We start from the raw sequence: 26,308 nt of genomic DNA on the forward strand, positions 1-26,308 counted from the left end.
TTTTCTCCCATTTTGTAGGTTGCCTGTTCACTCTGATGGTAGTTTCTTTTGCTGTGCAAAAGCTCTTTAATTTAATTAGATCCCATTTGTCAATTTTGGCTTTTGTTGCCATTGCTTTTGGTGTTTTAGACATGAAGTCCTTGCCCATGCCTATGTCCTGAATGGTAATGCCTAGGTTTTCTTCTAGGGTTTTTATGGTTTTAGGTCTAACGTTTAAGTCTTTAATCCATCTTGAATTAATTTTTCTATAAGGTGTAAGGAAGGGATCCAGTTTCAGCTTTCTCTATATGGCTAGCCAGTTTTCCCAGCACCATTTATTAAATAGGGAATCCTTTCCCCATTTCTTGTTTTTCTCAGGTTTGTCAAAGATCAGATAGTTGTAGATATGTGGTGTTATTTCTGAGGGCTCTGTTCTGTTCCATTGATGTATATCTCTGTTTTGGTACCAGTACCATGCTGTTTTGGTTACTGTAGCCTTGTAGTATAGTTTGAAGTCAGGTAGCGTGATGCCCCCAGCTTTGTTCTTTTGGCTTAGGATTGACTTGGCGATGCGGGCTCTTTTTTGGTTCCATATGAACTTTAAAGTAGTTTTTTCCAATTCTGTGAAGAAAGTCATTGGTAGCTTGATGGGGATGGCATTGAATCTATAAATTACCTTGGGCAGTATGGCCATTTTCATGATATTGATTCTTCCTACCCATGAGCATGGAATGTTCTTCCATTTGTTTGTATCCTCTTTTATTTCACTGAGCAGTGGTTTATGGTTCTCCTTGAAGAGGTCCTTCACTTCCCTTGTAAGTTGGATTCCTAAGTATTTTATTCTCTTTGAAGCAATTGTGAATGGGAGTTCACTCATGATTTGGCTCTGTGTTTGTCTGTTATTGGTATATAAGAATGCTTGTGATTTTTGTACATTGATTTTGTATCCTGAGACTTTGCTGAAGTTGCTTATCAGCTTAAGGAGATTTTGGGCTGAGACAATGGGGTTTTCTAGATATACAATCATGTCATCTGCAAACAGAGACAGTTTGATTTCCTCTTTTCCTAATTGAATACCCTTTATTTCCTTCTCCTGCCTAATTGCCTTGGCCAGAACTTCCAACACTATGTTGAATAGGAGTGGTGAGAGAGGGCATCCCTGTCTTGTGCCTGTTTTCAAAGGGAATGCTTCCAGTTTTTGCCCATTCAATATGATATTGGCTGGGGGTTTGGTCCAGTTTCATTCTATTCAGTTCAATTTTCCCAGCACCATTAGTTGAAGAGGATGTTCTTTCTCCAGTGTAAGTTCTTTATGGCTTTGTCAAATCTCAGTTGACTGTAAATATGTGGTTTTATTTCTGAGTTCTTTATTCTATTCCATTAGTCTGTGTGTCTGTTTTTATACCAATACCATACTGCTTTGGTTACTGTTACCTTGTAGTATATTTTGAAGTCAGGTAATGTGATGCCTCCAGCTTGGCTCTTTTTGCTCAGGATTGCTTTAAGTTTGCCGTTTCTTATTCTGTGATGAATGATGTCAGTATTTTGATAGGCATTGCATTGAATCTGCAGGTTGCTTTGGATGGTAGTCATTTAAATGATATTATTTCTTATGATCCATGAACATAGGATATTTTTCTATTTGTTTGTGTCATTGACTATTTCTTTTATCAGTCAATAAATAGTTCTCTCCTTATAGAGAACTTTTACCTCCTTGGTTAAATTTATTCATATATATATATTTGTTCCTATATATATGTATATACATATATGTGTTTATCTCTCTCTCTCTATATATATGTATATATGTGCATGTGTATACATATTGTGCTATTGTAAATGAGATTGCCTTCTTGCTTTCCTTCTCAGCTACATCATTGTTGTACAGAAATGCTCCTGAATTTTGTACATTAATTTTGTATCCTCCGTCTTACTAAATTTATTTATCAAATCTAATAGTTTTTTTATGGAGCAATTAGGTTTTTCTAGATATAAGATCATATCAGCAAAGAGGGATAATTTGACTTCCTCTTTTCCAATTTGGATGCTTTTATTTCTTTCTTGTTTGATTGCCCTGGTGGACTTCCAGTACCAGGTTGAATAGGAGTGATGAAGGTGGGCATTCTTGTCTTGTTCCAGTTCGTAGAGGAAAGCCTTTCAACATTTCCTCCTTCAGTATGACATTAGGTGTGGATTTGTTATTTTATGGTATGTTTCTTCTGTGCCTAGTTTGTTGAGAAATTGTTATCATGTAGGAATGTTGAACTTTATCAAATTCTTTTTCTGTGTCTATTGAGATGATTATTTTTTATCCTTCATTCCATTAATTTGAGTTACCGCCTTTACTGATTTGTATATGTTGAATTGTCCATGCCTCTCTGGTATAAATCCCACTCAATCATTATATTTTAATTAAAATATACATGTATTATATTAAATTAAAAATATATGTATTATATTTTTGTGTGCTGTTGAGTTAGCTAGCATTTTGTGGAGGATTTTGTGTCTATGTTCATCAGGAATATTGACCAGTAGTTTTGTTTTTTTTGTTGTTGTATCCTTATCTGGTTTTGTTATCAAGGTGATCTTGGCCTTATAGAATGAGTTAAGAAGAACCCTGTTCTTCAATGTTTTGGAATAGTTTCAGGATTGGTATTAGTTCTTTGCATATTTGTTAGAATTTTGTTGTGAATCCATCTAGTCCTGAGCTTTTCTTTGTTGAGACAGTTTTTCTTACTGATTCAATATTGCTACTCATATTGGCCTGCCAGGTTTTCTGTTTCTTCCTGATTCACTTTTGTTAGGTTGCATGTTTCCAGAAACTTACCCATTTACTCTAGATTGTTCAGATTGTTCAGTTTGTCAGCATATAGTTGTTTATAATAGTCTTTGGTGATCTTTGTATTTCTGTGATCAGTTGTTACATTTCCTTTTTCATTCTGATTTAGTTTATTTGGATATTCTCTCTTCTTGGTTAGTCTGCTTAATGATTTCTCAATTTTACTTATTTCAAAGAACCAATTTTTTGTTTCTTTGATCTTGTGTATTTTTTTTAGTCTCTATTTCATTTAGTTCTGCTCTGATCTTTTTCATTTATTTTATAATGTTAATTTTGGGTTGGTTTGTTTTTACTTTTCTAGTTCCTTAAGGTATATTGTTAAGTTGTTAACATGTTATCTTTCTACAGGAATTTTTTGATACAGGAATTTATTGCTATAAATGTTCCTCTTAGCACTGCTTTTACTGTGTCTCACAGGTTTTAGTTTATGTTTCCATTTGTTTCAAGAATTTTTTTTTATTTCCATCTTAATTTCTTTGTCAACTCAATGGTCATTCAGGAGCATGTTGTTTAATTTTCATGTATTTGTATATTTTCCAAAGTTCTTATTAGTATTGATTTATTTTTATTCCACTGTGGTCTGAGGGGATAGTAGAAATTATTATCTTTTTTTTTTAATTTGTTGAGACTTGTTTTGTGGCCTAATATATGGGCTATACTGGGGAATGTTCTATGTGCTAATGAAAAGAATGTATCTTCTGCAGTTTTTGGATAGAATATTCTATAAATGTGTATTAGGTCAGTTTGGTCTGTAGTACAGTTTAAATTTGGGGGGTTTTGTTATCTGTCTAGATGATCTATCTAGTACTGACAATGGGGTTTTGGACTCCCCCACTATTATTGTATTGCAGTCTATCTCTCTCTTTAGATCTAGAAATATTTACTTTATGGATCTTTGTGCTCCAATATTGGGTGCATATATACTTAGATTTTTAAAAATCGTTATATTGTCTCACTGGATATATTCCTTTATCATTATATAATGACCTTTTCCATTTTTTTAGAACTGTTTTTGGCTTAAAGCCTATTTTATCTAAGTACAACTATTTCTGCTTGCTTTTGGTTTTCATCTGTGTAGAATATCTTTTTCTGTCTCTTTACTTTTAGTCTATATGTGCTTATACTGGTAAGGTGAGTTTCTAGAAGGAAGCATATATTTGGATCATTTTAAAAATCAGTTCATTCATACTGTATATTTATGTAGAAAACTTAATCCATTTACAGTCAGTGTTATTATTGCTAGGTAAGGCTTTGTTCCTGTCATATTGTTAATTGTTTTCTGTTTGTTTTATATATGACTTTCTTCTATTATTGTTCATCTTTGTTGTTTTGGTAGATGTCTGTAGTGGTACACTTTGAGTCTTTTATCTTTTTCCCTTGTGTTATTTCTTTACCAATGAGTTTTATACTTTCATGTGTTTTCCTGATGGTAAATCTTGTTCATGTGTTTCCAGGTTTAAGACTTCCTTGAACAATTCATATAAGACCAGTCTAGTGGTAACAAATTCCCTCAGTATTTACTTGTCTGAGAAAGACTTTATTTCTTCTTCATTTAGAAAGGAGAATATTGCTGGATATCACGTTCTTCTTTTTTCTTTTAGCACTTTGTATATTTTAGCCCATTCTCTTCTAGTCTGTTAATGCTTTTGCTGAGAAATTCATTGTTGGGCTGATACAATTTCCTTTACAGGTGACTAGACGCTTTCCTCTTGCTGTTTTTGTAATTCTTTATCTTTGACTTTAGATAGTCTGAGTATAATGTGCGATGGTGACTGCCTTTTCATTTTGTATCTGCTTGGGGATCATTGATCTTTCAGTAAGTGGATATTTATATCTCCTGCTAGACTTGGAGAGTTTTCATCTAGGCTGGGTGCAGTGGCTCACACCTGTAATCTCAGCACTTTGGAAGGCCAGGAAAGGTGGATAACGAGGTCAGGAGTTTGAGACCAGCCTAGCCAATATGATGAAACCCCATCTCTACTAAAAATACAAAAATTAGCCAGGCATGGTGGCACGCACCTGTAATCCCAGCTACTTGGGAGGCTGAGGCAGAAGGATTGCTTGAACCCGGGAGACAGAGGTTGCAGTGAGCTACGATTGCACCTCATCCTGGGTGACAGAGTGAGACTCTGTCTCAACAAAAAAAAAAAAAAGAAAAAGAAAAAAAAAGAAAGTTTTCATTGACTATTTCATGAAGTGGGTTTTCTAATCCTTTTGTGCTTTCTTCACCCTTGGGAACACTGATAATTTGAATTTTCAGTAATTTTAAGGTGTCACAAATGTCGTGAAGGCTTTCCTCATTCTTTTCTATCATTTTTATCTTTATATTTGTCCAACTGAATTATTTCAAAAGATCTGTCTTTAAAGATTTGAGATTTTTTTTTCTTCCACTTGATCTAGTCTATTGTCGAAGATATCATTATGTTTCTCCTCAATGAGTCCAAGTTCTAGAATTTCTCTTTCGTTCTTCTAAAACGTATCTATCTCTTCAGTATTTTTCTCATTAATATACTGATTTGTTTTTCTGATTTCTTTTTATTGTTTTTCAGATTTCTCTTGTATCTCACTGAGCTTCTTTCAAATCAGTATCTTCAATTCTTTATCTGGGATTTTGGGAATTTCTTTTTTATTAAGATCTACTGGAGATCTTAATTTACTGGAGAATTATTATGTTTCTTTCAAGGTGTCATATTTCTTTGATTTTTTGTTTCTGTGTCCTTATGTTGATATCTGCACATTTGTATAAAAGTCACTTCTTCCTGTTTTTGAATTTACTTTTTGTGGGGAGGATGTTGCTAAACCACTCGTTAGAAATCTACCACCACGTGGCCGGGCACGGTGGCTCATGCCTGTAATCCCAGCACTTTGGGAGGCCGAGGCGGGCGGATCACGAGGTCAGGAGATCGAGACCATGGTGAAACCCCATCTCTACTAAAAAAGACAAAAAATTAGCCAGGTGTGGTGGCGGGCGCCTGTAGTCCCAGCTACTCAGGAGGCTGAGGCAGGAGAATGGTGTGAACCCGGGAGGTGGAGCTTGCAGTGAGCCTAGATCTTGCCACTGCACTCCAGCCTGGGTGACAGAGCGAGACTCCGTCTCAAAAAAAAAAAAAAAAAAAGAAATCTACCACCATGTTCCAATCACCTACCACCAGGCCCCATCTCCAACATTGGAGATTACAGTTTGACATGCGATTTGATAGGAACACAGATCTTACTGCATCTGGTCCCCCAAATCTCATATCTTTCTCACATTGCAAAGTACAATCATACCTTTCCAACAGTCCTCAAAGTCTTAACTTGTTTTGGCATTAACCCAAAAGTCCAAAGTCCAAAATCTCATCTGAGACAAGGGAAGTCCCTTTCACTTATGAGACTGCAAAATCCAAAGCAAGTTAATTAATTCCAACATACAATGGGAGTACAAGTACTGGGTAAACATTCCCATTCCAAAAGGGAGAAATTGGCCAAAAGAAAGGAGATACAGGCCTCATGCAATCCCAAAATCCAGCAGGGCAGTCATTACATCTTAAAGCTCCAAAAGAATCTTCTTTGACTCCATGTCCCATATCCAAGGCACACTGGTTTGAGAGGTGGGCTCCCAAGGTCTTGGGCAACTCTGCCTCTGCGGCTTTGCCATTAGGGTTCAGCCCTAATGGCTACTCTCACGTGCTGGTGTTAAGTGCTTGTGGCTTTTCAGGCACAGGGTGCAAACTCTCAGTGGATCCACCATTCTGGGGTCTGGAAAATGATGGCCCTTTTCTCACAGCTTCACTAGGCAGTCCCCCAATGGGGAGTCTGTGTGGGGTGTCTAATGAGGACTCCAATCTTGCAGCAAGGCTCACCTCTTACACTCTGTGCATCTGAAGGCTTAACACCATGTGGAAACTGCCAAAGCTTGTGACTTGCACCCTCTGAAGCAGTGACCTGCACTGTACCTGGGCCTCTTTGAGCCATAGTTGGAGCTGGAGTGGCTGGGAAGCAGGGAGTAGTGTTGTGAAGCTGTGCAGGGCAGTGGGGCCCTAGGCCTGGTCCATGAAACCATTCTTCCCTCCTAGGAAGCCTGAAATGGGAGGGTATGCTGCAAAAGTCTGAAATTACTTCAAGGCCTTTCCCTCATTGTCTTGGCTGTTAGTGCTTGGCTCCTTTTCACTTGTGAAAATTTCTGCAGCCTGCTTGAATTCCTCCCCTGAAAATGGGCTCCTCTTTTCTACCACATGGCCAGTGATATGGTTTGGCTCTGTGTCCCCACCTAAATCTCATCTTGAATTGTACTCCCATAATACCCATATGTTGTGGACAGAACCCAGTGGGAGATCACTTGAATCATGGGGGCAGTTTCCCCCATACTATTCTCATGGTAGTGAATAAGTCTCATGAGATCTGATGGTTTTATCAGGGGTTTCTGCTTTTGCATCTCTCTCATTTTCTCTTGCTGCTGCCATGTAAGAAGTGCTTTTCGCCTCCCGCCATGCTTCTGAGGCCTCCACAGCCATGGGGAACTGTAAGTCCAATTAAACCTCTTTTTCTTCCCAGTCTCAGGTATGTCTTTATCAGCAGCATGAAAACAGACTAATACGGTAAATTGGTACCAGTAGAGTGCAGTGTTACTGAAAACATACCCAAAAATGTGGAAGTGGCTTTGGAACTGGGTAACAGGCAGAGGTTGGAACAGTTTGGAGGGCTCAGAAGAAGATAGGGAAATGTGGGAAAGTTTAGGACTTCCTGGAGACTTGTAGAATGGCTTTGACCAAAAGCCTGAATGTGATATGGACAATAAGGTCCAGGTTGAGGTGGTCTCAGATGGAGATGAGGAACTTATTGGGAACTGAAGCAGAGGTAACTCTTGTTATGTTTTAACAAAGAGACTAACAGCATTTTGCTCCTGCACTAGAGATTTGTGGAAGTTTGAACTTGAGAGAGATAACTTAGGGTATCTGGCAGAAGAAATTTCTAAGCACCAAAGCATTCAAGAAGTGACTTCAGTGCTGTTAAAGGCATTCAGTTTTGTAAGGGAAGCAGAGCATAAAAGTTCAGAAAATGTGCAGCCTGACAATGTGATAGAAAAGAAAAACCCATTTTTTGAGGAGAAATTCAAGAGTGGCTATAGAAATTTGAATAGGTAATGAGGAGCCGAATGTTAATCCCCAAGACAATGGGGAAAATGTCTCCAGGGCATGTCAGAGGTCTTCACAGCAGTCCCTCCCATCACAGGCCCCGAGGCCTAGGAGAAAATGGTTTTCTGGGCCTGGCCCAGGGTCCCTGTGCTGTGTGTACCCTAGGGAGTTGGTGCCCTGCATCCCAGTTACTCCAGCCATGGCTAAAATGGGCCAGGGTAGAGCTCAGGCTATGGCTTCAGCGAGTGCAAGCCCCAAGCCTTGGCAGCTTCCACGTGGTTTTGAGCCTGCACAGAAGTCAATAATTGGGGTTTGAGAACCTCTATCTAGATTTCAGAAGATGTATGGAAACTCCTGGAGGCCCAGGCGGAACTATGCCGCAGGGGTGGGACACTCATGGAGAACCTCTGCTAGGGCAGTGCGGAAGGGAAATGTGGGGTCAGAGCCCCCATACAGAGTCCCCACTGGGGCACTGCCTAGGGGAGCTGTGAGAAGAGGCCCACTTGCTTTTGATTTTACAGGCTCTCAGATGAGACTTTGAACTGTGGACTTTTGGGTTAATGCTTAACTGAGTTAAGGCTTTGGGGGACTGTTGGAAAGGGATGATTGGCTTTGAAATGTGAGGACATGAGATTTGGAGAGGCCAGGGGTGGAATGATATGGTTTGGCTCTGTGTCCCCACCCAAATCTCATCTTGAATTGCAGCTCCCATAATTGCCACACGTTGTGGGAGGGACCTGGTGGAGATAATTTAAAACATCAGGGTGGTTTCCCACATGCTGTTCTCATGGTAGTGAATAAGTCTCATGAGATGTGATGGTTTTATCAGGGGTTTTCACTTTTGCATCTTCCTCATTTTGTCTGGCCACTGCCACATAAGAAGTGCCTTTTGCTTCCTGCCATGATTCTGAGGCCTCCCCAGCCATGTTGAACTGTAAGTCCTATTAAACCTCTTTTTCTTCCCAGTCTTGGGTATGTCTTTATCAGCAGCATGAAAGTGGACTAATACAGCGAGGCTGCAAATTTTGTAAACTTTTATGCTGTACTTTCACTTTAAATGTAAGTTCCAACCTTAGGTAATTTCTTTGCTTATGCATATGAGTATAGCTTGTTAGAAGCAGCCAGGTGAAACCTTGACTGCTTTGTTGCTTAGAAATTTCTTCCTCCAGATACCCTAAATCATTATTCTCAATTTCAAAGTTCCACCTAGGGCAGGGGCATAATGCAGCTAAGTTATTTGCTAAGGCATAACAAAAGTGACTTTCCTCCAGTTCCCAATAAGTTCCTCATTTATATCTCAGACCTCCTCACGTTGGACTTCACTGTCAACATCACTTTTGGCATTTTGGTCATAACCATTTAACCAGTCTCTAGAAAATTCCAAACTTTCCCTCATTTTCCCATCTTCTGAGCCCTTTAAAGTCTTCCAACCTCTGCCTGTTACCCAGTTCCAAAGTCACTTCCACATTTTCAGGTAGTTTTATAGCAATGCCCCAGTCCTCAGTACCAGTTTTCTGTATTAGTATGTTCTCACATTGCTATAAAGATACACCTAAGGCTGGGTAATTTATAAAGAGAGAAGTTTAATTGGTTCACAATTCTACAGGCTGTACAGGAAGCATGATGCTGGCCTCTACACTGCTTCTGTTGATGCCTCAAGAAACACAATCATGACAGAAGGCAAAGCAGGTGCAGGCATGGCTTACAAGGCAGAAGCAGGATGGAGGGTAGTGAGGAGGTGCTCCATACTTTTAAGTGACCAGATCTCATGAGAACCTACTCACTATTATGAGAACAGCACCAAACAGATGGTGCTAAACCATTTATGAGAAATTCACCCCCATGATCCAATCACTTCCCACCAGGTCCCGCCTCCAATACTGGAGATTACAATTTGATATGACATTTCATGGGGACACAGGTCCAAACCATATCATCTATAAACAGCATTAGTGAGATCTGCCATTTCCTTGGAGGGTTAGTGTGCATATATTAGGGGAGGTTGTAGTGAATTTGTGCTGGGGACTGGGACGTTAAGCATGTCACTGTTTAAGCCCCAGTCATGGCAACAGTGGGCTGATCATACCTATCTTTATTCCCTAGGCTGATATATGCTGGCAGTGGTATTGATGGTTACCAGTGGACCAATTCTTGGGCTTCTAGTTGGCTTGCTTGGATGCCAGTCATGGCCACAGTGGACTGAGCAGGTGGACAAGTTCTTGGTCCCCTAACCAGGCACTGTGGTATGGGTTATGGTAGTATCAGTGACAGGAAAATTATCTGCATCCCAGGTACTGTATGTTGATGTGGGCAGTGGCTATGATGGGCTGGGTGAGCCAGTCTTCAGGCCCTCAGGTGCCAGTTAAGGTAGTAGCAGCCAGGAGTTTAGAGTTTAGGGCCAACCTCATGCCTCTGGGAGGTGCACTCAAGTGCCCAGTGTGGTGGATTGGGTTGGGTAATCCACATGACCCTGGGCTAAGTCCTGGGGTCTGTGCTGGGCAGGCTTGTGCTCAGATCCCCCAGTGGTGACAGTAGTCACTAGCTATAGTGGACAGGGGCAGGGCAATTCTCAGGTCCCTGGCAGAATGCATGAGTGAGGGGCAGTAGTAGCCATGCTGAGGCCCCAGCATTGCAGAGGTTGGCGTAGGCCTTGGTAGCTGCATCTTGGGCTGGGGAGTGGGGAATGCACATCATTCTCATGACCCAGTCCTGTTGCATTTGCCTTCAGCCCTGGCAGTGGTAGTCCTTGCCTAGGTTGTACCTCAGCCCCAGCTACAGGAGCCCCTACTCAGCTTGTGACTAAGTTTCAGTGGCAACTTGCACCCCAGTCACATCCCATTCTCAGTCTCAGTGGCACTTCTGTTCTACCTGGCAGCTACAGCCAATGCCTTGCTTGTTTCTCAGCCCCACCCGTGGGAGCTTATTCCCAGGTCATGTCCCAGTCCCAGCAGCAACAGCGCAAGTTTCCCTAATGCCTCAGCCTCAGCCTCAGCACTTCTGGGACCCAGGACAGTGTGCAATCTGCTCAAGGCTAGGATTCAAACTAGCATCTTGCTGTAGCTGCTTAGGTCTCAGAAATGATGTGGGACCTAGTGCAAGCTCCCTCCTGGGAGCAGTTCTATCACACGGTCTACCAACAGCTCCATATTTTAGTTTCAGGAGTTAGGAGCGTTGAGGGGCTGTCCCTTGGCCAGGGTTGCATGATTCCATGATGGGGATGAGGGCTGCTGGAAGTCTCTCGCTCACCCTTTTCCCATGTATGGAAAGTCACTCCTGGCTCCCAGCTGATCTCAACCAAACAGGCTGCCTGTCTTCTTCCTTCCAGGCCTTTGGTGTTTCCTGTCACTTTTCTGTTGAATTCCGGTCTTTGCTCTTGGATTATATATGCAAAATGTGATTAAAGTGCCAAGATGTATTTATGAAATGACATTAACTTCTTAAAAAATGAAACAGAAAATCTAACAGTTTTATTTGGTAAAAAGGCGAATCTACAATTATAGTTGTACATTTTAATAGTTTTCTCAGCAATTGACATAACAAGTAGAAAAAAGTCAATAAAAGTACCAAAAAAAAAAACCCAAAACCCAATATCATCCACCACTTTAATAGACGTGAATAGAATGCTATCCCAAGCAACAGAGTATACTTTCCTTTTGAATGCATATGGAATGTTTACAGAGGTATACTATATGCTGGGCCATACTGGGAGACTCAATAAGTTTCAAAACTGAAAATATCACAGCATATATTATCTAACTACAAATATATGGAACTAAATATTTGGCCCACATATTTAGAGTTAAATATTTTGTACAAATATTTAGAATTAAAACATCCTTTATATAACTATAGCTAAAAGAAAAGTTACAGGGGAATTAAATTATTCTTTAACTGAAGAGCAGTAAAATACAATGTATCAAAATTTGTAAAGCTTCTGAGAGGCAAATTCATAGTTTTCAAACTTTATGTAAGAAAAGATAGAAAAGTTAAAATTAATCATTTTAGTCCTGACATAAAGTTAAATGAAAACAAGAAAAACAAATCAAAATTAAAGTGGAAGGTTAAGAAACACTACAGTAGAATCAATGACATTGAAATTGGACAAACAATAAAGAAAATTACCAAGGCCAAATATTGGTGCTTCGTTAAGAATGAAATTAGCAATCTCTAAAAAGCTTCATCAAGGACAAAAGTGACAGAAAACACAAATTGCCAATATTAGAAATAGTGGATGTAGCTGCAGATCCTATATTCTTCAAAAGGATACAAAGATAAATATTATATAACTATTATACCAGTAAATTTGGTAAATAATATAAATTGATAAATATCTTGAAACTCAATTTACCAAATTGACAGAGAAGAAGTAGAAAATCTGAATATATAAAATTACATATAAATATTTAATATAAATTAATTTATACATGTAAACTTATATTTTTAAAAAAGATGTGGAACTAAATATTTGGCCCACATATTTGGAATTAAATATTTGGCCCAAATATTTGACAAAACTTTTTGACAAGTGAAATACCAAGCTCAGATAGTTTCACTATTAAAATCTGTAAAACATTTCTTTTTAAAATACCAATTATACATAAACCTTTTCAGAATTAAGAGAATAAAGTAACACTTCCAAATCATTTTATGAAGCCAGTGTTACCCTGATTGAAAACATGACAAAGACCTTACAAAAAATGAAAATTATGTTCCAGTGTTTCTTATGATATAGACTTAGCACTCTTTTGCATAATAATTCCAAATCAAGTCCAGCAATATATAAAATAGATAGTACATTATTACCAGGTGAGGTTTATCCCAGGAATTCAAGTTTGGTCTAACATAAGAAAAATCAATCAACGTAATACAACATCTTAACAGAATAATAGCACAGTAATTTCAGCAAATACAGAAAAGCCACTAGACAAAATTCAACCCATTGCTGATAAAATTTATAACATGCTAGGAATAGAAGAGATTTTTTTTTCTGATAAAAACTTTAAAAGTCCTACAGGTAACATCATAATTAATGGTGAATTATTGAATGCATTCCTTCTAAGACTGGGAACAATGCAAGGATGTCCGTTCTTACTACCTATTTAACGTGGTATTAGGTGCCTTAGCTAGTGAATAGCTGGAGAGGAAGGGCACAAGGATTGGAAAGAAATAGGAAAAAATTGTCTTTTTTCACATATATAATATCAACTTTTTTACATAAAAATTGCTGCGATCTACAGCCACTAGATTTATGAAACAAATTTAGCAAAAACAAAGCTTACAAGTCAATGTACAAAATTAAATTGTGTCTGTCTACTAGCAAAAAGAAAGAAAGAAAAATGTATTTACCGTAGCATCAGGAAACATGAAATAATGAGAATTTTAAAAATATGCAAGCCCTCTATACTGAGATCTTCAAAGTATTGATGTAAGTAAAAAAGACCTAAAATAATGGGAGAAAGATACCATATTTATGGATTGGAAGGCTCAGTTTCATTGTGGTTAATTCTACCAAATTGATCGATCCATGGATTCAATACAATTCTGATTAAAATCACAATGGGATTGTTAGTAAAAACTGAAAAGTTATTTCTAATAAGGTAATGTAAATTACCTAGAACAAAAACAAATTAATTTTGAGAGAGAAGACCAAAATCTGGGCCAGCACACCTGATGTCAGAACTTACCTTAAACTCTTATCAAGTCAGGGTGGTATTAATGTAATAATAAATAATAAATGAACTATACTGTAGAGTTTAGAAATATCCATACATACATGGTTAATTTTTTTCCCACAAATGTGACAAAAAAATTCAATGGAAAAAAGAAAGTCTTTTCGACAAATGGTGTTGAAATAACTAACTAAATATATGGAAAAAAATTATGAAAATTATCTCCTACTTATGCTACATAAAACTATTTGAGATGGATCATAGACATAAAAGTGGAAGCTTTTGTAATCTTATAGGTAACTTTCATTAAAAAACATAGAATGTCATTATGAACTTTGGATGGATAGTGATTTCCTAGAAATGACCCCAAAAGCACTACACATGAACAAAAAAAGGATACAGTGGACTTTATCAAAAATAAAACATTTTCTGTTAATCTATAAACACTATCAGCAAACTGAAAAAGCAAGTGGTTATATTCCCAATACGTGTATCTGAAAAAGGATCTGTATCCAGACTATGTAAAAAACTCCTAAAAATCACTAATAAAAAGACAAAACACCTAATAAAAGTGGTCAGTAGACTTCTACAGGAAGTTAGTTTATTAAAGAGAACATAAAAAAGGCAATGAACACACGAAACTGGGCAATATTATTATTCAACAGGGAAATATAAATTTAAAACACATTACTATAGCATCACTCATCCAATATATTGTCTCAAATGGAAAAGACTGTCAATATCTGTTGTTTCTGAGAATGTGACATAATGAGAACTCTCTTAACTGCTGGTGGAAATGCAAAATTATATTATTACTTTGGAAAACAGTTGCACAGTTTCTTATAATGTTAAACCTCCCATGATTTAACAGTTACATTCTAGGTATTTACCAAGAGACAAGAAAACATATGTCTACAAAAAGATCTTAGAAGAATGTTTGTGGTAGTTTCATGTCTAATAACCAAGAACTGACAAAACCATGAATGTCCATCCATAGTACAATGGATAAATCACTTGGAGTATATTTGTAACATGAAATGCTAATCAGCAACAAAACCAATGTGTTATTGATATGTACAACACGTATGAAACTCAGAAACTTTAAGTTAGCAGAAGAATATAGACACAAAATAATACATATTATATAGTCTATTTTTATAGATATCAAGGACAGGCAAAACTGATTTATAATGATAAAAATTGAAGAATGATCGCCCATAATAGATGAGATTTGACTGAAAGTAGGCATAAGAGACATTCTGGCAGGCTAGAAATATTCTTTATTTTTAATAAGTTGGAGATTATATATCTTATATGATTTATAAATTTATCATGATCTGTGCATTTTACTGTATATAAATTTTACCCCCCACTGCCAAAAGTGTGATGGTTGGAGAGTCAGAAATCTGGATTTAAATTCAGTTTCTCCATTCACTAGCTTTAGGCAAGTTATACAACTTTACAAAATTGCAGTTTCATCATATGTGTTGTGGGGTAATAATAATCCTTACTTCAGACCCATGATGAGAATCAAGTAAGATAATATATGCAGAATATTTACTAGACAGCTAAGTGCCTAGTAAAGATGTTATTATAAAATGAGAACATGGTTTTTTAAAGTTATTAATATAAATAAATAATTAATATGAGGCCAAATGTCATTAATGAAGAATCAACAATGTTACCATTTAAATGATTCTTTATAATGTACAAATTGAGTATTTGAAGATAACATAATGTCTTGTTAAAAGGATACATCGACACTTTGGGAGGCCAAGTCGGGTGGATCACCTGTGGTCAGGAGTTCAAGACCAGCCTGGCCAACATGGTGAAACCCAGTCTCTACTAAAAATAAAAAAAATTAGCTGGGTGTGGTGGTGCATGCCTGTAGTCCCAGCTACTCAGGAGGCTGAGACAGGAGAATCTCTTGAACCCGGGGGTGGAGGTTGCAGTGAGCTAAGATTGCGCCACTGCACTCCAGCCTGGGTAGCTGAGTGAGACTCCATCTCAAAAAAAAAAAAGGAAGGATACATCGAAATCATAATTTAGAAGGGAAGCAACCTATAATTAAAAATCTAACCGTCTGACAAAGGTCTAATATCCAGAATTTACAAGGAACTTAAACTTATTTATAAGAAAAAAACAACCCCATCACAAAGTGGGCAAAGGATATGAAGAGACACTTCTCAAAAGAAGACATTTATGCAGCCAAGAAGCATATGAAAATAAACATCACTGATCATCAGAGAAATGCAAATCAAAACCACAATGAGGTACCATCTCACACCAGTCAGAGGGTGATTATTAAAAAGTTAGGAAACAATAGATGCTGGCAAGGCTGTGGAGAAATATAAATGTTTTTACACTGTTGGTGGGAATGTAAATTAGTTCAGTTATTTTGGAAGACAGTGTGGCAATTCCTCAAGGATCTAGAACTAGAACTACCATTTGACCCAGCGATCTCATTACTGGGTATATACCCAAAGGAATACAAATCATTCTACTATAAAGACAAATGCACACGTATGTTTATTGCAGCACTATTTCCAATAGCAAAGACTTGGAACCAACCCAAATGCCCATCAATGATAGATTGGATAGAGAAAAGGTGGTACATATATCCCATATCCCATGGAATACTCTGCAGCCATAAAAAGGAATGAGATAATGTCCTTTGCAGGGACATGGATGAAGCTGGAAGCTATCATCCTTAGCAAACTAACACAGGAACAGAAAACCAAACACCACATGTTCTCACCCAGAAGTGGGAGTTGAACAATGAGAACACACGGACACAGAGAGGGGAACAACACACACCAGGACCCATTAGGGGGTGGGAGGTGAGGGGAGGGAACTTAGAGGATGGGTCAATAGGTGCAGCAAGCCACCATGGCACACGTATACTGTATAACTAACCTGCACATTCTGCACATGTATCCCATTTTGTTTTGGAAGAAATTTTTAAAAAGAAGAAGAAAAAAGTCTTTTTATTGTAAAATAAACAGAAACCTATTACCCAAAGTTTTGAAATTAGAAACAGAAAACAAATTATTCATAATCCCACAATCTATCAAAACCAATTCTTTAATATTACAAATAATCTTAATATCTAACACAACCAATTAGTTTAAGTCATTGAACATGCATACATTGGTATCTGTCATTTTCATTTATTTAGTAGTTTTTATTATAGCTCGTTGTTTACTTTCTTGTCTTTTTTCTTTTCTTTTGTAAAACAGTCTTCCTTTAAAATATTATGTACATATTTTGCATTTTTTAGTTAACTAGGTTAAATACTATATTTTTTGTCTAAAACCCTCCTTAAATAATGAACTATAAAAATTCTATTAAATGATATAAGCTGATTAACAAAGCATGTTTTCATTTTATGTTGATCACAGTAGGTAATAAATTATTAGAATTTGTAGTAGAGTTAAAGCATAGCATTTTCAATATATATTACTACTAGTCTTCTTGTTATCTGGAGGTCTTACTAAATATGACATAATTGTGACAACATTAAATCTTATTAATGCCTTTACCAAAATTCTTTATAATCTTGATTAAGTAAATAAATCTTTAGTCTTTACTATGTGCAAGACATTATGAATTCAGTGGAGATATGAATGGAGAAGAAATGAGCTTGTGGACGTAAGATATATTTGTGGCAGTTTCAAATCAATAGATCTGAGATTGTAAGTTGTTTACAAGCCCAAATTCAGATGACATATATATTTTGATCACTGGCACTGTGTTTTACCAAAATACAAATTGTTTACCATCGCTTAAAATTGGGAGCTCTCATATAAAATTTCAGACTTCTGACCTCATCTTTCATACATAAGATCTGACAGTTTCAGATTGGAATTGCTCGCTTCCACCAGGCAACAATTAACTGGGACGGAGTAGCAGGTGTTCCATTTAGACGGCATACCTCAAGTTTTCCAGAGACACCACCTGGCCAGCCTCATTCAAGTTACTTACTTAGGGTTTAACAAACCCTCCTCACAAGGAAAAGGAAATAAGTAGCAAAGCAAGGAGAGAAACTACATTTGGCACTCTGCTTTCATTTCATAGGCACTAAATATTTGAGAAAGGGAGAAAAAAAGTAGGAAAAAACAATACAATAAAAGAGATGAGAAGTTTGACATAAAGAACTCTTGCTTCCAACTTTCCCACTTCAACAGCTATTCAGTAATACCCACCCCCAAGTACGCTTGTTTTTTCAATGTTGTGCCTGGGTAGGCATTGAGTTATTATGTTAGCCTACTACCTTGCTCATTTACTACATCTCTACTCCCAACTGTTGCCCTTTTGAAGTACCTCTTGTGAATGTCTTGGAGTAAGTGCTTATATGAATATTGTTTTCTCGATTCAAAAAAAGTTTGACATATTATTAAAATGCAAATCTTTGTTTGATTTTTACACAGGCTGAAGAGATCACTTTAACAATTGGCCAAGCATTTGACCTGGCATACAGGAAATTTCTAGAATCAGGAGGAAAAGATGTTGAAACAAGAAAACAGATCGCAGGGTTACAAAAAAGAGTGAGTAAACTAAGCTTGTTGTTTTACATTTGTGTGATGTAAGTACAGGGAAACTTGCATATCATCAAACAAATTTAGAAGGCCTGCCATTAAATTTCACCCACACTGACTGATTGGAACTGCTTTCACCATGTTCCCATAATTTTTCATTCCTGATCCCCTGCACAGTTTTTTTTTTTAACTATTTTATATTGAATTCCCACAAGAACTTAGTGTTCTCATGTGACTTTGCTTCACTTCCTGATGCTTCTCATGGGGATCAGAGCAGCAGAAGCAGCAGATGCTGGGTAAGTGGTTTTCCATGCAGATCAGATTCCTTGGTAATTAAATTATGCCTTTCTCCACTCTTCAAAATCATCATAAGCAAGTTTCACTGTCTTGTGGTTATATTCCAAGATTATGGGTATAGATTGCACAGTCCAACAAGAAAACACAATGTTGAGATATTAGGAACATAAAATTTGCACACAGATAAAAATATATTATAAATTTAAGTCTTTCAATGATCTAGAATCCTCCAGCATTTCCCAAGCTTTATCAAACAATTTTCTCCCCATGCACAACAAAGTACATCAAAGTTTTATGTAATATAAATTCCTACTCATAACTGTAGCCAGTATTTTCCAAGAAAAAAAAAACAGAAAGTTATTCAATAATGATTTTCTTTTTAGATCCAAGACTTAGAAACAGAAAATATGGAACTTAAAAATAAAGTACAAGATTTGGAAAACCAACTGAGAATAACTCAAGTATCAACACCTCCAGTGAGTATATTGAATATCCTTAGAAACAAGATTTTGTGGTGATAAAACATCTGTGTATCACTAGTTCTGCAATATTTCATATAATACTTTGGGATCAATAATTTCAAAGTAAACAAGGATAGAGATGAAGGCTGCTAAGCAGTTTAATTTAAAACTTAAAATTACCTAGTTAGTTCAAATCAGAGTTGTTTTCTATGTTGCTGTTTTTCTCTGGGTTTTCTAACATAATTCAACCCTCAGGTTAGTCTTAAGTTTTATTACATAATATAATTTTTCTCTTTGTGGCATATTCTTCTTTCGTTTCTGTTAATTACTATTTGCTGGGTTAGATTTAATGACCTATGCCAGTCTCCCCTTGAAGTGCTCAACTTCATTGTAGGAATTCAACTGTGAGCAAGACTGAACCTGGTTTCTTATATTACATGGTAAGGGTTCCCGCTGGGAGCGAGGCAATTGTATTTCAAACGTTAAAATGAGTGGTATTCTCTGCAGACAAAACTCAAGTCTTTGTAGTTAAAATATTTATGTCTGACTTGTCACAGTTTTGAAATCCTTTTCCCAATACCATGTATGAGATCATTATTACGTGATTTTGGCAAAGGGAATTTATTGGAGGTAGGTGGAATTTAAAACAATATTTTTTCTAGGCAAAATATATTCAGGAAAAGATATTTTTCGGCTTGAATCATCTGTACTACTGATATTCTTTATTAAAGTGTATTTATTATTCTTCATTTAAAAATATTTCATATCTAGGCCAAGCACAGTGGCTTATATCTGTAATCCCAACATTTTGGGAGGCCAAGGCAGGCAGATCATTTGAACCCAGGGGTTCAAGACCAGTCTGGCAACATGGTGAAACCTTGTCTCTACAAAAAATACAAAAAATTATACAGGCATATTGGCGCACACCTGTAGTCTCAGCCACTGGGGAGGCTGAGGTAAGAGGATGGCATGAGCCCAGAGGTCATGGCTGCAGTGATCCATGATAGCAACACTCCACTGCAGCCTGGGTGACAGAGAAAGACCCTGTTTCAAAAAAGATTAATATCTAACTTATAACATAAACATGAACTGAAAAAAATTTGTTGCAAAATTTTTTTATGGAAGCTTATTGTGCTTCAATATGTAGGATAAACTCAATGAAAATGTTCATTTCTTAATATCTAATACTAGAATCATTCACAAGCTCATCACTATGAAAAAGGATGTTTCTATAGAAGTTTCATTTAGGGTTTCGAACTTGGCATACTCTGGAAATGGGTCAAAAAATGATTTTTCCTGTAAACTCACATTTTTCCACCTCCCATTTGAAAGAGTGAGTATTTCCATTGCTTGGCAGATGGTTTGTGCCAGTAGGGCTCCTATGGGCTTGATGAGAGAGGTTGGGACTGAGGTACCAATGTATCTATGCTGGAGCATCCTTTTCAGGTTCTGGTTTTATTCTGATATTCCTTCTTATTTTTTCTTGTCACTGTTTGCTGCTCACCAGGATTATGATTTTTTTCTTGCCTCTCTCGCTGCTAGGGACAGAACATCAGTTCAAACTCATTATTCATCCTTCCATCCCAAGATGGAACACACATCCTCTTGGGTTTTGTTGAAATTCATATTGTAAGCCATGTTGTGAAATATGCTAGGAGAATAAGAATAAATGTACTTCATTTATATGAAGGGGAAGTAACTTTTTCAAGGAGTTTTGATAACATAGTTGTTTCTGGAATTCGTCACATGTGAAGAGTAGCTTTGCTTCCATTTTTGTGTTGACAAAGGAGTAAAATAAGCTCCATCACCTTTTTTGGCTGCAAACCCAAACCTGGTCGTTGTGTAACCTCTTTATCTGAGGAAGAACATTTGAGAGGAGCAAAGAGGTTTCAAACATATTAATAAAACTGCATCCTACCTTTTTTGTCTTCCCAAAGCAGACACTGCTCTGAGAAGAAGGTGGGTCAGGATTATTAATGTGCATTGGTGATCTCATAGGGTTACTGAGTCAGCTTCAGAAATGACAAAGGACAGGAGGAATGACAAGATGACCCCTTGCTTCAGTGTCTTTGACCATTTGGCTGAAATAGCCATTTCAAGTGGAAAGCATGCAAGTTGGTATATAAATGAAACATAGCCTATTCATAAGTATAATTCATTTATTTAGCAATTCTCATTAGTAGAGCCAGTTATATATAAAGAATAAAAATATTGAAATAGCTATGTTTTAAAATGAATTAGCACTCCTGAGGTTACATCATTTAATAATTATTTTAGGCATTATGTTCATCTCAGTCTGGATTTATCTAAATAAAATGCTTCAAAAACTACAACTAAGAGGTTGAATTTAAAAAGAAATCACTTTCTTTAAATCACGGTCTTACACTGAGTTCATATATATAGAAAATTTATTGTATCCTTGATCATTATGGAAATAACAAATTATAACTTTGCAATCTACTTATAGTCTTTTGTCATGTAATGTCGTTGTCTACACTTTTTCTTTAACTTTAAAAATTATTTGTCACATGGCTTTTTAGCTCTTAAAATCTTATATGATTTTTTAAATTGTTGATATGCTGGAAGATACACATCTTCATTAAGATAGAATCTGGAGGACATTATACTAAGTGAAATAAGCCATGCACAGAAAGACAAATATCACATGATGTCACTCATATGTGGAATCTAAGAAAGTCAAACTAATAGAAGCAGAGAGTAGACTAGTGGTTGCTGGGGGCTGGGACAGAGTTGTGGAGAAAGGGTCTAGAAGATGATCAAAGGATGCAACATTTTAATTAGGAGAAATAAATTCAAGAGATCTCTTGTACAACATGGTGATTATAGTTAATAACAAGGTATTATATACTTGAAAATTGCCAAGAGTAGTTTTAATTGTTCTCACAACAAATATGTGAAAATAGAATTTATTTGATTTTTAAAAGAAAGTGAACTCAAGAGCATTTTAAAATTGCTAAAATTTAAATGTAAAATTAAATGCTAAAATGTAAAATGTAAATTAATGAGATATCTAACCAATTCAAATGGTTTAAAAAACATTGTTACAGAATTTGCTAATGTGTTTCCTATTAAAAAACATTTTTGCCTTTCATTTCAAATTTTAGTAATGTAGCTATGAAATAAACTCATAGAACACTAAGTACAGCTTATTTATTTCATATCTATTCAAATGAGCTCCCAAATTCCTGATATTAAAATAAAACAAAATTAGTTACCTGCAATTATTTTTGAAGATTTATTAGTGATTCAGATTATTGAATTTGAAAAACAGACAATGCAAATTGCAAATAATATAATGTGAATTTAAAATATTTAATAGCTTACCATGTGTCTGCAATAAAGCAAATTTCTGTTAAGTTAGAAATGTTTTACATCTGTTCTTTCTTATGAAATTTGAACATCACTTTTACAGGACACACAGCAGGAACACAAAGTACCTCACAGAGTGCCCCCATGGCTAGCAAAGTAAATGTTTAATGAGTTTATAACCCTGGAAATAAGACTCTGTGGGTTTTATGTGTTTGTTTTGAGCTCAGAGGACTGAGGATTAGAGTGCTCCAAAATGAGTAAGTTCTCATCAGTTTGTTCAAAGGGTTAGAGGCAGTGATCTATACGTTCATTAAAGAAGCATGGAAGTAAATTATGATCTCGTTATGCATATTGAATTACAACATAGGTGGGTATGGTGTATGCAATTAATTTAGCATCTGATGAGTTTTTAGTGGTGAGAGGAGCCCCTAACACAGAAAACTCTTCACAACTGACCAGCCCAAGACAGGTCTTGATCCCATTGGAAGCCAAATTTTTCAAGTCACAGAAAGGTGACACTTTCGTCAAAAAACTCTAATTGAGGTGTAGTTCTTTATAAATGATTTAATGCTATAATTTGGTTCACAAAAATATACTTATAAGCACAATAATGTTCTAAAATATCTGGATATGCTTGTCTAACACAATATAGTTCACACTAAGCAATTGCTAGTCAAATAAAAGACATCTTTAATCTTAGCTTTAGTATAGTCTCTTTGGGGAAAGGGAAAGAAAAAAAGTAGGAATGGAATTTTGGGAGTGTGGAATTAAAAGTAAAGTGAAAATAAAAATAATATAAATCACTATTATAGATATTATTTTCTTATCAGTTTGTGATGAAGTAGAAGATGAAGCCAGATGTGGCAAGCAACAGAAACATTCTTGATAAAATTTGATTAGGCCAGGCATAGTGGCTCACGCCTATAGTCATAGCACTTTGGGAGGCAGAGGTGGGCTGATAGCTTGAGTCCAGGAGTTGGAGACCAGCCTAGGCAACATGGCAAAACCCCATTTCTACCAAAAATACAAAAATTAGCTGGGCCTGGTGGTGCATGTCTGTAGTCTCAGCTACTTGGGAGGTTGAGGTGGAAAGATTGCTTGAGCTGGGGAGGTGGAGGCTGTGGTAAGCCTGGGAGGCCAAGGTTGCAATGAGCCATGATCATGCCACTATATTCCAGCCTGGGTCACAGAGTAAGACCCTGTCTCAAAAACAAACAAACAAACAACAACAACACAACAAAACTTGGCTAGATGACTAAAAAATGACAAGCCATCTTCTCTAACAACAGGTCCAAAGTTAAAGTTGAATTTCCGTAATACAAGACAATGATTCAAATCTACCAAATCTTCTAATAATATATTACAGTCTTATTGATGTTGATATCCTTATTCTATGTTAAATCATAAATTTAAAATGTGAGGCCCAATGCAGTAGAATGATCTACATGGACACCTTTGTATTTTAAAGAGTCTCTGTTTAGGTGAGAACATAGGTGCATGTTTCTACTTTCCTCAGAGACACCCTAAGGGAAGGTTGTTATTTCTTAGAAAGTTTGTCAGTCACTTATATGTTATATACATGAACATGAATTGGTCATACTGATGGATTTTGAATTGCAAACTAAATAATTTTAGGTTGAAGCCTTGAATAAAAATATTCAAGACTTCTAAAAAGTTCCCTCAAGGTTTTATGGTGTACATTTTAGTTTTGGTTTTGGTCTTCCTAGTCCCACTGCTTCATCACTGGGATTTTGAAATTGTTCTTAGTAGTAGACCGTATGTTACAAAATGCATATCACTTTGATTTTCATTTCGTCTCACTTGTCAATTGTATACATTTGATATAGTTGTGATCTGCTATGGAATATTATAAAATGTGTACTGAAGATCTAATATTTCCATATGTCTAGGCTCTTTGGTTTTTACAGTTTATGTATTTCAGGTGTTAAAGGGTTTACATCCCATGGGGGAAAGAAAGAGAGGTTGGTAATAAACACATAAATATTTCAATAAATACATGTAAAAATGTAGATCTTATATATGCTATGAATAAAACAAAATAGAGCAGAATAGAAGAGAATGATTGAGAATTTTGTTTAGAGAAAGTGACCAGGGAAGCAAGCCCCTTCTAAGGAGGTAGCACTTGAATTGCAATCTGAATGATAAAATGTTAGCAAATGCAACAGGCTGAAAACAATAACAAGAACTTTGCAGCTGCAGTATAGTGGCTGAAAGCCAAAACAATTGGGGATGACATTGAAGAGAAACTCAGAGTCTAGATTTGATAGGCCTTCATAGGCAATGGCAAAGGATTGGCATTTTTTTTTTAATGCAATGATATGTCACTTGAAGGTTTTAAATGGGATTTGTGGATCATCTGGCTGCTATATGCAGCATGGACTCTAAAGAGGCCAAAGTGATGTCCCAGGGGACATTTCAGTAGTCTAGGAGAAGGGTAAATTGGACTATAATTCTACCTGTGGAGGTTATGAGCAGAGCTTGATTTTTGACACATTTTGAAAGTAGAGCTTGGAAAATTTACTAATGGATTTGGTTGGGGGCAGTATACGCACACACACACAAAAGAAGCAGGAATGTCCCTTCATGTTTTCTCCTTAACATGTGGGAAGTGATGCCATTTTCTGAAATAGACATGACTTAGGAGTAGTGAGTGGTAAAGAATCAATATTTCACTTTTGCCTACGTTATTTCTACCAACTAGACAGCCAATTGGAGATGCTTATTCGATGGCTGAATATACAAATCTGGAATTCATAGAGAAGGTCTGGTCTCATGATATGTGCTTGAGTGAAAAAAAAGCTTGTCCTTTTTTATTGTCATTGTTTATTGTTTAGTTAATATGCCCAATATAAATTTGGTCACTGTGAGCTTATGTAATTGAGTTCTAGCTAAAGAAAATAATATGAGACTACTTTTTTGTTCAGTATGAAAATTAAGACATCCCTAACAATAAAAAGTATATCTTTAATATTTGCTTCTGACCCTTTTCACTTAAAACCAATTCACCAATTCTTCATATGCATGATAAATGGAGACCACTCCTATTTCTCACTTTCTAATATAAAAATTGATATGAATATATAACACTTCATGTATATAAAATATTTTCTTACTTGTTTTTAAACAGAATACTTACATATCTTCTAAATACCACACGATTGGGTCAATCATGGGTTCCTTTTCTATCAAATGAAATAGCCTTCAATAGTACCTATATTACATACCTCTGTATCACACTGAAATTGTGGAAATCTTTTCACTGGTTTTAGAAATTGGATCCTTATTTTATACAGTCACTTAGATATACTGAGAAATTTCCGTTACTTGACTGTGCTGTTTGCTTTTTGCTGTGTTTCAGTGGTTTGGCAATAGATTAGAGGTTGGATTTTCCACCATTTGGTACTAATTATCTGGGAACAATCTGATTTCCATTTATTACATTCATATGGCAATGCTGCCTGTATTTATATTAGAAAAAGAGTTTATTCTGCCCTCATAGCCTCATAGCCTCATGAATGCCTGCAGAAGATTGTTTCATTATAAGATGTGGGCATAACAAGTTAAATCAAAATGTTCCTCTTGATTCTTGTATCTGGGTACTTTCATTTTACTCTTCTGACTATAGGAGGTTATAACCAAACTAGACTATTGCCAGGAAGTTAAGTGAGTAAAATTGCAGTCCTAGGGAATACTGGATTCTATTGCTGAGTAAAACAAATGTCTTCCTTTCAATTAAACCCAGTGTTAGATAAAATTATTTCTTTACATAATCAACTGTGTGGATTAGACTTGATAGGACAATTATAACCTAAAATGTATATTTCATTGTGGATAAACAATGTATCTATTTATTTTCCTCTAGTGTTTTTTCTGCTACTATTGAAGTGAGAATGGGCAAGAGCAGATTGTGAAAGGTCTTAATTACAAACAAGCTGAATGTGAATCTTTAAACAAAGGCATAAATTTTAAACATGAATTGGTTCAAGAATATTTGATGCCCATAATAAATGATTACCATTCTGCAACTTCACTTTCATAATTGTTAGTTGCACAAGATAAT

At 36.3% G+C, this 26,308-nt stretch overlaps 1 protein-coding gene across 34 annotated transcripts in view; it reads left to right on the top strand.

The window, feature by feature from the left end:
- Window positions 1-26,308, top strand: part of GULP1 (GULP PTB domain containing engulfment adaptor 1) — a 324,107-nt gene that overhangs the window by 277,110 nt on the left and 20,689 nt on the right. For all 34 annotated transcript variants that reach the window (XM_054549588.2, XM_063712905.1, XM_063712913.1 and 31 more), the window contains 2 exons: window positions 18,032-18,148; window positions 18,820-18,912. In XM_054549588.2, coding sequence (XP_054405563.1) covers window positions 18,032-18,148; window positions 18,820-18,912 — 210 coding nt within the window. The remainder of the gene's footprint in view (window positions 1-18,031; window positions 18,149-18,819; window positions 18,913-26,308) is intronic.

This window comes from Pongo abelii, chromosome 11, assembly GCF_028885655.2.
Source record: "Pongo abelii isolate AG06213 chromosome 11, NHGRI_mPonAbe1-v2.0_pri, whole genome shotgun sequence".
NCBI lineage: Eukaryota > Metazoa > Chordata > Mammalia > Primates > Hominidae > Pongo > Pongo abelii.